Here is a 12,106-nt window from a genome sequence, read left to right as displayed (position 1 = left end):
GCGTATGGCCACTATCGTGTCTGACTGCGTAGCATAGATACATCTTTTTTTTTTCGTAGAGCGTGCGTACAGTTTCTTAGCGAGAACAGAAATGAACCAAAATCAAAAATGATAAAGAAAGAAAAAAAAAAACACACGCGCCAACGAAGAGCGACAAACACACACAACGTGTATAGATTAAATTTGAAAAAAACAAGCAGGCACGCCCGCGAATCGTAGAAACGCAGCCAAAGTAGATAACGAAATAATACAGTACCATAATACATAACGCTGTTACCTAGATCCTTTTCCGTGAGCGGTTTGTGGTAGAACAACAGTCTTTCATTCCCTCCAAACCTCTTCTCTCTATTCTCTTCCATTTCTGTGCGCGTAGGCAAATAGTCCACGAACGTGAACACGTCCACATCCACTGTTTATTAGGGGTGTGCGGATTTCCGAAATTTCGGGTTCGGGTCGGGCCGGAAAATTTGCTAAAAATTTAGAAAGTTCGAGTACTCGAAATTGTAATCGGGCCGGGTCGAGATACGAAAAGTTTGCAACGTACGCGGTACCCGAAGCTGCAGTCAAGTTTGAGGATTCCAAAACTTTGTAATCACACGAGTGATCACGGCCTTCTAATCTAATGTTTGCATTTTCATTTTTCGGTTATCCTAACGTTGCGAACTTTTGGGATCTCGACCGGAATCACCTATAATTTCATGTATCCGAACTTTATAAACTTTCGGGATTCAGACCTCCAGCCCGACTCGACCCGAAACTTCCAGAGCTCGCACACGCCTACTATTTATCCTTCTTCGTGTCAGGTTAACGTTCACGCAGTTGTCAGCTTCGTGCTTCTTGCTTCCAAACACGAGAATCTCTCTCACTCTCTCTCTCTCTCTCACTCTCTCTCTCTTTTTCTTTCTCTTTATTCCTTGATTCTTCCTCTATCCGCGATCAACCTTTCGATACAGAATAATCTTCACGCTCCAGCAACCGACTGCAGAGTCATGCTATCTCGTTTTTAGAACCGTGAACAGGATTTATTGCTGTTCACGCGTCATTTGAGGATCTTTATTTCGAATTTTACAACGCCACGCCGGCTCGAAATTTCTGCGATTTACGGCGAAAACGTTGCAAATTCAATCTGGATCATCTTCCTGGAATTTATCGCTCGGTCGCTGGAGCGCTAACGCGCTGATTGCTCGCCGATTTTCTCCGTTTCTTGGAGAATTCAGTCTCATTTGGAAAGAATAGTATCGATTTTTAACGTGAAGTAAAAGTAATAATTGCCTGCAGAAATTTTTGTGAAAGAAACCAGCGATAGAAACGCTAGACTCTTGATTTTTATGCAAAATACAAATTGCGCGACATTTATTTCTTCTCTTAAGAATTTTAATAATTTTAATAAAAGTTGCTGATCGTGCAATCGAATTTTTAAATTCTTCAATAATTTCGATTTTAAACGGTTTCGTTACGGACAACGGTCATAAGCGACTAAAAATTTATTTCGTTATCGACAGACATTATTAATGAGCTTGATTCTATTCTCGGCCTTGCGTAATAGTTGTGAACGAAGTGAATGAAACGAACGACATTAACGAATGATCATAGTAGTCATCGAAAACAGTGATTTTGACAGTGATAGAACACAAGTTCCGCAATTCAATGGCCAAACTATATAAACAAAATAGAGGCAAAAAATGAGTAATATCGACAAATATCTGCAAATAAAATTCATAAACTAAAAAGTGTGAATTCTTAAGGCACATATTATCGATTCCAAAGAGAAATCTCCCTAAATTCGACCGATGTAACCCGATTCATTCGAGTCAGCATGATCGCGCCAGGCCAAGCAGTCAGCGCTAACCTAAAAGGGAACGAAATTCAATAAGAACACCGATGAGAGTCTCGCTAAACGGCGAGGTGATTCGCCGTATGATAAACTGGTACCTCCAACATACGTTCACACGAGAAAACAACTGATTCGTCGAAAGAAACTATAGCGAACGATAGGAAAACCGAGTAAGATGTATGGTAACCGGTGAAAGGACAGCGACCACCGTCCTCCGCCTTGTAAATCCTCCGCCCCCAACCTGCTCTCTCTTCTGTGAGAAACTTTTGTTCTTCTAGCCGAGCTCCAGACGATCTGTTCGGCATATTGGAACAGACTACACGCGCTCGAGGGCGATAAGTATGACCTCGAGAGGCAAATTAAAATGAAAGAATTCGAGGTAAATACGAGCGGCTCGCCTGACGAGAAACCAAAAAAAAAAAAATGAAAAAGCCTAACCGTGTCTCTCTCCTATTTATACAACCGGTTCTCCCGCGTGGATTCGTTTATCTTACTTCTTTTCTTTTCTTTTTTTGACGTTTTTTGGAGCTCGTTTCTAACCGCCGCATTGTCGTCGACCGTGTGCGTTGCGATTGTTGGCCGATGATGTTTCTTCCGTTCCGACGCTCTCTCGAAACTTTTCTGCAAGATCGAACGCACATATTTCGACGATTTTTAAGAGCGATCCAGAATTTTTCCGGAGGATCCACGGGATCCTAGGGGATCGAAGTCTCGAGGGAGCGACGGGCGGGGACTGTATCGTGCCCGACACAGATGGAGGCCGATAGGACAATTTCCATTTGACCGGAAAGGAGAGATTTCAGAGCAGGTCACGTTCGCGTCGGTTCGAATTTCCCGCGTATTTTACCAGCGGACCGGGAGAGAGGGCTTAGAGAAGGAGAGGGGGATCTCGAACCAATAACGTCAAGAAAATTACACAAAAAGACCTCAAGATCAGCTTCGGAACATCCTCAGTGTTCTGTGAACAATTTTTCACAATTTTCTCCAACGTTCACGATTTTTGTTTTTCGCACCGAGGATTTTCTTTTTTCGTTTCGAGAACTCTCTCTCCCTCTCTCTTTCTTTCTCTTTCTCTCTCTCTCTCTCTCTCCCGTTCCCTCGCCTCCTGGCTATTTAGTGAAGACAACGTGCCGTGGATGGAAGAAATCTGAGAGACACTCCATGTTCTTTGTAGACGATTTGAAGGAGATTTGCCAAATGTATTACGACCGCGTCTACCTTTGTGAGGGTCAGAAGTGGGATTTGGAGCGTGAAGTTCGGAAAAGGGACTACGAGGTACAGGAGACAATAAGAAACCACCCCCCCCCCCAAAAAAAGAGCGAAGCCCTACCCCACCACCCGCCCCCTTGAAAAAAAAAACAACCGAAAAGAACAAACGTCGGTGAGAAACGGGCGAGCGACGCGAGAGAAGGGTAACGAGAAATTTGCGAAATGATTTTTTCCTCGCAATTATTTCGCTATCCTCGTGTCGCCCTTCCCGCGATCCACCGACAACCCCCCTCTCTTTCTGTACATAATACATAGTATCTCTTTAAGTTCTTTTCTCTCTTTCACGATGTTTCTCTTGGAGAACACGTTGAGTGGCTTTTCAGCAAGACCAAAAATCGAACAAGAGAAATGGAAATGCAAAAAAAGAAGGAAGAAATGAAGCCGCGCGCGCCGCGGCGTCTTCCTCTGTCTCACTCACACAGACTATCTCTCTTTCTCTCTCTCTCTCTCTCTCTTTATTTCTCTTTCTTTCTCTCTATCTCTCTCTCTCTCTCTCTCTCTCTCTCTTTGTCTTTCTTTTGTTTTGCTCTTTCGGGAGCACAGAAAAACACAAAAGGACCACACGCGGCAAAGGGAACAACCGTCGCGGCGTTTTGTTTCTCTTTCGTTTTTCCTTCTGTTCCCACGGAACCGACGCTCAGGCTCGTTCCTGTTTCTACTGTATAATCTTGGTCAGTCCTGTGATTCGGTGACCCGCCGCCATTTTCTATTCTTCCAGCTAATACTTTTCTTTCTTTTTTTTTGTTTGTTTCTTTCGAGAATCTCCATTCCCCGAGGGTACAGAACCGATACGTGTTTCGCGCGGATCTCTTCGAGAGGATCCATATATATATATAGACTTTTTTCGCGTGGATATGAAGTGCCGCAATACAAACACTTTTCTTGCCCGTCGCTCTTTCTCTCTTTTGCTGTCTCTCTATCTTTCTTGCCACATCGCTCTCCTCTTTTCGACTGAATTTTTTTCTATTTTTTTCACGACGATCTTTCGTCGACCGCCCGCCTTCTCTGTCTTTCTTTCTATTTTCTGCTGTCTCTCTCTCTCTCTCTCTCTCTCTCTCTCTCTCTCTCTCTCTTTCTCACTTTCTTCTCGCGCTGTTATAGATGTACGTCAGTCTCCCAAAACGCAAACACCACAATCTATCTCTACAAATATCTACCTCTATCTCTCATAATATCTTTTCTCTCTTTCTCTCACAATATCTTTTCTCTCTGTCTCTTTTCTTCCACTGTCTCTAACAGTATAACGCCGAGTTTCCGGGCTTTCCGAGCTTTCTACTAACTCGCCGGACGAGCAGTATCGTTTAGACGCTTCAGTTTCGAATGCCAGGGCTGGGCAAGCTTATGGAGCAGACGTTCGTAAGGTCCGAGTCGATCCAACCGATCCGTCTGTGGGTCGCTGGATCGTCACCCGTGTCCGTCTACTTTCTTTAACTCTTTCATTTTCCGTCTTCTCGACTAGTTTCTCTTTCTCTCTCTCTATCTCTCTCTCTGTCTCTATTTCTTTCTTTCTTTCTTTCTCTCTCTCTTCGTTACTTTTTCGGCGAGATCGTTTTCGGGAACGCGACCGATTGCAATCGGTGTACAAAGATGTGTATTCAAAGGGAAGAGCGTGCGTTTTATTTTGCGGACCGCATAACGCGTTCTCGACGGAGAAAACGAATCGTGAAATGAGAAGGGTGCGATTGTCCCACCACACCCCACCCCCCAGACGATACAGAGATTTCTACACTATATCAAACATCACCTGGACTCGTATGATTTTGCGATTTTCTTTTTTTCCATTTTGTTTTTTTTTCTCTCACCACCGATACACCCCAGGCGAACTTACATTCGTTCGCTTTGGAACGTGCGTCCGCGGATCAAACGTCCACGCTGAATAGATGAAGCGGTATTTCTGCTTCTGTCCGATGATTGAACTTAAATTCATTTCTCAAAATGAAGCCGAACTTTTTGCACTTAGACTTGTCACTGTTTTCCGCTGAATCATCCAGCCGATTCAAGGACAATCGATCTTGTTTCGTTCAACGATCACTTTGGATCAGAACAATCTGTACGCGTGTCATCGTGGACGAATTTGTTTCCGGGATGCACGTCCAATTCGAAAAGTCTAAATTCGCCTTTACCGCCTCTCATTCACACCATTCATTCATTGCCACCGTCGTCATCTTCATCTTCTTCATTGCCACCATCAACCACCATTACCGTCATGGACCACACTCATCACCACCGCCCCATTTTTTCTCTCGTCTTTACAATTTTTTGTGTACGAGAAAAGACAAGAAAAAAAAAACGAGAACTACGAAAAAGCAAGTGACAAACGAACAGTCATGGGAGCAGAACCAATGTACACACCGAGGGGGAGGGGTCCGGGAGACACACACGGCCCCCTCCTTTATCTCACGCGTGTCATCAAGTGTAAAGCAAGAAAAAACAAAAACAAAACAAAAAAGAAAAAATAGAAAAATTGATGAAAAATACGTGCGCGTGAGATTGCCGCGCGTGTGTGTTCGCGTGTGCGTGCGTGGGTGTGCGGTGCAAAATCGGACGACGAACGGGGAACTGAAAAATAAAAAAAAAAGACGAAAAATAAAAGCAAACAAAAAAAAAATAAAAATGATACGAGAAATAACGAAACAGATTGTCTCGGGATAGAGGTGGACCGAAAAATAAAAGACCGAGGAAAAAAGGAAGCCGACGAACAGTCGCATCGAATCGATCGCCACCGGCTACTACTGTACATTTCACGTCTTCTTCGTGTTTTTCTCTGCTCGTTTCACCGCCTATCTTTCTCTCTCTCTCTCTCTCTCTCTTTGTTTATCTCTCTGTCGCCCTTCTGTGAACCTTTCACGTCTCTCTTTTATCTATTTCTCTGTCTCTATATATTTCTCTCTCTCTCTCTCTCTGTCTCTGTCTCTCTCTCTATCTCTCTCTCTCTCTCTCTCTCTCTCTCTCTCTCTCTCTCTCTCTCTCTCTCTCTGTACATTTCTCTACCTCTGTATCTGCACTCTGCATCTATCTATCTTTACTACCCGCCCACCCCGTTGCGGCTTGCCAGCTTGATTGCAACGATAGATTGATAAATCCGCTGCTTCTTGCGCCTAACCACGCATGTACGGCTTGCGACACCTACTAACACAAAGAGATTCTTACCGTAGAATCCGTAGAACCCGTAGAATTTGCGTAAACGAGTTCTGTTCTACTTTCTTTCGTCGGACGTCGAGGGACCTTACGGGAAACATCAAATGCTACGGGAACCATCGAAGGTTTTCATTTCAATCGCAAGAATTTATTTTCCGACCAACTGTAAAGATTCAAAGGTTCATTTTCATTTCTAAAACATCTTTTGGGACAAGTTATACATTAAAGTTTGCTTTAAGACCCTCCAAGGTTCGGTTTTTGATCGGTTTCTTATCGGTTCTCTTTAATTATGAAACGTTCTTCCGGCAAAATAAATCGGTCGAAAATTTTGATCAACTATTTTGAAATTCGTCATTCTAACATTGTCAATTTTTGAACGTTCATTTGGAAAATTATCTCACAGACGATATTTCCTAAGACGAGTTACAAAAATCGTTACAATGTCAAAGCTTCGATTACACATTCGATACTCTTCAATTGACCCTCTCCGTTCTATTATGAACGATTTTTCCGACGAGCTTGTAAAAATTGTTATGTAAGTTCATCGTTCCGTCGCAATCAATTTTTTGATCGAGCCTTTCCTAATTCATCGTTCTGTTGGAAACAATTTTTTAATCGGGCTACAAAAATGGTTGGCGAATTAAAGTCTCGCACAAACACATTGGAGTTCATTGTTTTACCATGTTTGCGGACGAATCATACGGATCGTTATAATTTTAGAGTTTATCGCTTCCTCGCAGAGAATTTTTCGGACATTTCGCAAGCATCGTTCTCGATACGGAGGTAAAATTTGGTTTTAAAACACTTTCGATCGCGTTGCAAGCCGGATCGATTCAAAGCAGCGTCGCGTTCGGATCGAATTAACAATTTCGCGAAGAAATTCTCTCTTTGCTTTCGCAGCTGACGTCGAGATTAACAGCATGGAACGATTGTTCACGCTACAGCGAAGCTATCTCGCAGTGTCTCTCTCTCTCTCTCTCTTTCTCTCTCTGTCTCTATTGACTTCGTCTCGGGCCGATCGCGAGTCGAGTCGAGATCAGGAAGTTCGATCGATCGGGTCGCGCCCGCGCGACGGAAGAGTATGGCACTTCATATTCCCCGCGAGGGAAGGGAAAACAGCGGAAAGCTAACGTGCGAACGCTGGTGGTGTGGTAGTCTCTCGACGCGTTCTTTTATTCCGACTCCACGGAAGGCCGGCGAAAAGAAAGGGGGAAGAATAAGCGAAAGGGGGTAAAAAAAGCAGGAAAAGAAAAAGGAAAAGCAGAAAAAAGGAACAGGTTGTTGCGCGTTCGACGAATCCGAGAATCGTCACGCACCGAGAGAGAAAATATATATTCAAAGCGGGGGCCAACCGGTGTGGGGAGGCGCTGAAAAACTTTCCACGTGAGTACGCAGCAAAAGCGTGGACGGTTCTCGCTAAAAAGAAGTCGAGTCTCGCTAGAAAAAGAAGCAGGAAAACAAGAAAAAGGAATAAAAGAAAAAATATATACATACAGTAGGCACGTAGACCCGCCTTTTGGAGTTGCCCCCCCCCCCAGCCCGTTGTTTTTTTTTTGCAGATTCGACAGGGCCTCGACACGGCAGTATCTTTTGATCGATGTGTTTGAAAACAGTACAGAAAATTCTATATAGAAACTGTCACCCCCCCCCCAGCCCCCTTTTTCTCCACGCTTTTCTATCTCTTCTGTTCCACTGTTAACTCTCACGAAGGTGGACTGCCTGGAGACCCGGATCGAAACGAGATCACGAGACCGAAGTGCCATGCTGTGAAATTCTCCGAGCCACACCCCCGTTAAACCCCCAGTTTTTTCTGCCCATGTTACTATCTGTTTTCTTTCTGTTTTCTTTCTATCTATCTCTTTCTTTCTCTTTCTCTCTCTCTCTCTCTGTCTGTCTGTCTGTCTCTATCTGTCTGTCTCTGTCTATTTGTTTTCTGTTTTGTTTCGTCTCTCGTTCGTCCGACCCCTGTACATTACTCCACCGCACCGAGAAACCGATACACCACAGTGACGCGGACAGGAAAGACGTCTTCTTCGTTCTTCAACCCCCTCCGTGCACCACCACTCCCCCCCCCCATGAAAACCCCATGGATATACCACAGTTGCAAAACCCTCCTTCTGTCCCCGTGGAAGAGACGTGAAAGCGAACACGTACACGCGTCTACGGTGTCGAAATGGGAACGAGCGAAATTGATTTTGCACCGATTCGCACGCACCACCGACTGTCAGTGTCCTCTCTCTTGTCATGGTGTTCAATTGGGCCTGTAAATAGCGGATCCTTTCTGGCGGCAGTCTGTTCCTTTAACGAGACAGGCGTTGTCAATCGATTCTCCGTTCGATATAGTGCTCGGTCACACATTTCTATCCAGGAAAGAAGGATTATCGTCCCATGACTATTCTTTGCGAAGATGGTCGTCTGTCGGGGGGTTTTTTTTTTTTGCGAGCACCGTTCGAAATTGGTGAACGATGGCGGCGGACTCGTCCTTGGTGGGAACAGACTGCCGTCGGTACAGGAACGAGAATGTAGTGGACGTTTTACTATTTTCTTTTTTTCTTTCTCTTCACCCTCTGTGGACAAAGAGCTGATCGTGACCAGCCCACCCCCTGATTGGCCAGAATGAGATTCGTGTCCCGTCAATGCTGATCCTCTCTGTATCCCTCTCGTTCTCCAACCAGGGATCGAAAGAACTATTATATCTACCTTCTCGTACTAACCTAACGGTGGGACTTCTGAAAGCATTTGAACATCATCAAATAATTGTTCAATTGGTGTTCTGAGTGTTGTCTATTTGTGATATTATTGATCGCAAAGCTTAGTCGCGACTCTCTTTGGTAATGAAAAATGGAAAGTCTTTTGACGAACTTTAAAGAACTTTTTTCAAGCACTTCCGTAATTGCAAACAAAGAAATTAAAAATAAAAATAGAAAAGACAAAATATAGAACAACGCGATTCGACGCTCGTGTTCAGCTTTTCAGTGTACAATCTCATTTTACACAGAAAATACAGATGTATTCGCCTTCGCAAAGGATACTCATTCGCTAAGAGCTAAATAGTGTAAAAATATAAATGCAATTCGGTGAAAGCTCGAAGAAAATTTTTTCGAAAAAAAAAAGAAAAGAAAGAAAACCGAAGGAATAAAAGGTTCTTTTCGATCCCTGCGTCCAACGTTAGTTTCACTATAAAACGCGTACGTCTCTCAATTTTCGCTCTCGCGGCCGACCCTCGGGTTCTCCCCCATCATCCCCCATCATCCCCGATCCATCTACGATCGAGGGGTTGGGGTATAGATCGGGGGGAGGGTTCCGAGGTTCTCGCATCGAGGGAGAGAATCCGACAAGTGGCTTGCCGAAGGAAGTTTCGCCTTTGAGGAAGCTATCCCTCAGACACTGGGAAATCAATCCGTTCGAGAGACTCTTGTAGAAAGGGGGGCAGAGCCCTCGGGCGGCCATGATCCCTGGCCCCCGGGGGCAACCGTGGTCCCCAGGGCTGACGTATCGTCGAGCATTAATTCACGTTATTCCGTTTCGCTGGCTCGGACACGCCTGTCGACGTTAAACGATGACAGCGATGCTCGCCGGGCACCGGGCCTCGGTTTCTTGCGATCGATGCACACCGATACCGTCAGATCCCTGCAGATTGATCGCGCGAACGATATTTTGCACTTTGACCCGTTCACGCCCCTGAAAGCCAAGACCGCGTTGCGTTCTCGGTTGAAATTTTGCTCCGGACAACGTTCGAATGTGCGATTAAAGTGAAAAATTATTTGAAAAACTGCTTTGGTTCTTGATGGGCTGATACTTCTTTGCTGAAAGTGTTTATTAAAGACGGATGTTCAAGGCTGGATGTTGGGTGGAACGGGTTGAAGAGTCGTCTTTTCGAGTCGAAGGGAAAAATGTAATGAAAGAGGAGACACGACGTTGTTCTCCATTGGAACAAAAATTATTCAAGATTTTCGCGACTCGGATTGAAGTTGAGTCGGGCTTATGGAAGTGAGGACGTTGAGATTTTTTGGATATTTTTCTGTCGATGGTTTGGCAGTAGTGCGACTGCGTTTGTCATGGTTTGAACATGCTCTATACTGGTGTACACTGTTTGTTCGGAAATTATGGTACAACGGGAGTAATTCTACGGGAAGAGTGAAATTTGTTTATAGATTGTTCTGTCGACTTTTTCACGGTTGTGTTTATCATGGTTCGAAGAAACTCTGAGGCTGATATCTTCACGCACAAGTGAAGATTGAAGTATCATTGTATTCGGGAGAGTCTATAGAATCGTTCTATGTAAAAATCGTCCCTACAGTTTCGACAATAAAATCAGTGAAACTTCTTAAACCTAAAAACTTGACTATTTTGATATATTGTCTCAAAAACATACAAAGATGGAGAGAACAGCTTTCCTGAAAACAACTGCAGCGTATGAAAATCTTTAATTGTGAGAACAGCCAATTGGTTATCGAAGCATCCAACCGTTTCAAGTCATCGATCAGCCAGTCAGTCGCAGTCGAACGAAGTTAATCGATCAAGAGAAGCCAGTAGCAAGGCTGCCAGAGCTTCGATGAAGAAAAATTCGAAAAATCTCGTTCTATTCACACCCATAATCCTTGATCCGGATCGATGACGTTCTCAAAACGCGTAAACAGCAAGTATCATAAAGTATCTAGCTTCTCGTTGTTCCATCGCGTATCCGCGGGTGGGACGTCGTGCAGCAACGTATAAAATTGCCCTAACTGGTGATCCCTTCCGCCAATCATCTCGACTTTCTCAACTATCTATCTGTCTGAACCTAGCGCATCCACTTTGTCTCCATTTTCCGTCGCGACCAACCCCCGTCCCCCACCCCCTCGTCGCCGGTCGCGATCATTTTTCCCGTCCGTTCCCGATCCGATCGCCGTTACCTGGCATTGCAGTTAATCAGCAAGCCAATTTACTGTCAATCTCGACCCGTCGAGTGGCTTGCTAACCGAACATCTCTGTATTCGCTGCGAATCCGTGTGCACCACCGTTGCCCCTCTCCTGCTTTCCGCACGCAGGTAGCATGCTAATCTTTGCCCGTGCATCGTGCTCACTCTCTATCTCTCTCTCTCTCTCTCACACACACATACTCTCTATCTCTCTGTCTATCTCTATCTCTCTCTCTCTCTCTCTCTCTCTCTCTCTCTCTCTCTCTCTCTGTATCTGTATATCTGTCTGTCTCTCTTTATCCGTCTCTTTTATCGTTCTTTCGTCCGCTAATTGATTGCTGCTCGATCGTTTTCGACCGCGTGTGTTTGTATGCGTGCGTTTGTGCTGCGACACGCGTTGTTCTCGTTAACACCCCATAGTTTCTGTTCTTCGTATCTTCCTGTATATCGTTCTTTTTCTTTTTTTTTTGTATTTCGTCTCATTCCGGTGTTTGCCGTGTGCCGCATCGTGCGTGTGGTTTTTCCATCGTGATTATCGTCGACGCTTGTTTTGCATGCGTTTGCGGACCAAAAAAAAAAAAGAAACGGAAAGACGTCTCCGAGGAAGAGCACACACACCTTCCCTTCCGACGAGAACGGACGTTCTCTCCGGTTTCGAGAGATCGCCGGCGAAACTTCCGGCGCCGTTGGAAACCTCGATTAAGTCGACAGAACCGGCACACCGATCGGATTAATCCAATTTAAAAGCGCTCTCGCTGTAGATAACTGTCAAGAGTTTCCAACGGACGGAGTTTCGACCGTCTACCACCACCCTTTCCCCGCACCCCGGAACTACCCCGACACCGTCAAAACCCCCGCCAAGATCCTCGTCTTTCCGCGATGAAAATCCGCTGGAAAGTTCAAGCATGATTAAAATCGCCTATAGAGACTGATCGAGGCGTGACACTAATGGATATTTCGATCG

At 44.8% G+C, this 12,106-nt stretch overlaps 1 protein-coding gene and 1 long non-coding RNA gene across 19 annotated transcripts in view; one reads left to right on the top strand and one right to left on the bottom strand.

Annotated features, from left to right (window-relative positions):
- Wupa (troponin wings up A) overlaps positions 1-12,106 on the top strand; it is a 53,141-nt gene that overhangs the window by 21,676 nt on the left and 19,359 nt on the right. For 4 of the 18 annotated variants that reach the window (XM_076785052.1, XM_076785045.1, XM_076785058.1 and 1 more), the window contains one exon: positions 2,113-2,213. The exons of 11 other annotated variants lie outside the window; for them this stretch is intronic. In XM_076785052.1, coding sequence (XP_076641167.1) covers positions 2,113-2,213 — 101 coding nt within the window. Of the gene's footprint in view, positions 1-2,112; positions 2,214-3,008; positions 3,110-12,106 lie in introns of all 18 variants that reach the window. 3 more of the 18 variants (XM_076785046.1, XM_076785051.1, XM_076785059.1) reach the window with 1 other exon arrangement.
- On the bottom strand, positions 3,578-12,106 carry LOC143352512 (uncharacterized). Its single transcript, XR_013081952.1, has 2 exons — positions 6,085-12,106; positions 3,578-6,044 (listed from the first exon to the last, which is right to left on the bottom strand). It is a non-coding gene; the product is annotated as an uncharacterized LOC143352512 (long non-coding RNA).

This window comes from Halictus rubicundus, chromosome 3, assembly GCF_050948215.1.
Source record: "Halictus rubicundus isolate RS-2024b chromosome 3, iyHalRubi1_principal, whole genome shotgun sequence".
NCBI classification, from domain to species: domain Eukaryota; kingdom Metazoa; phylum Arthropoda; class Insecta; order Hymenoptera; family Halictidae; genus Halictus; species Halictus rubicundus.
Note: the sequence above shows the minus strand (reverse complement) of the source record. Positions and strands in the feature narration are given on the sequence as shown.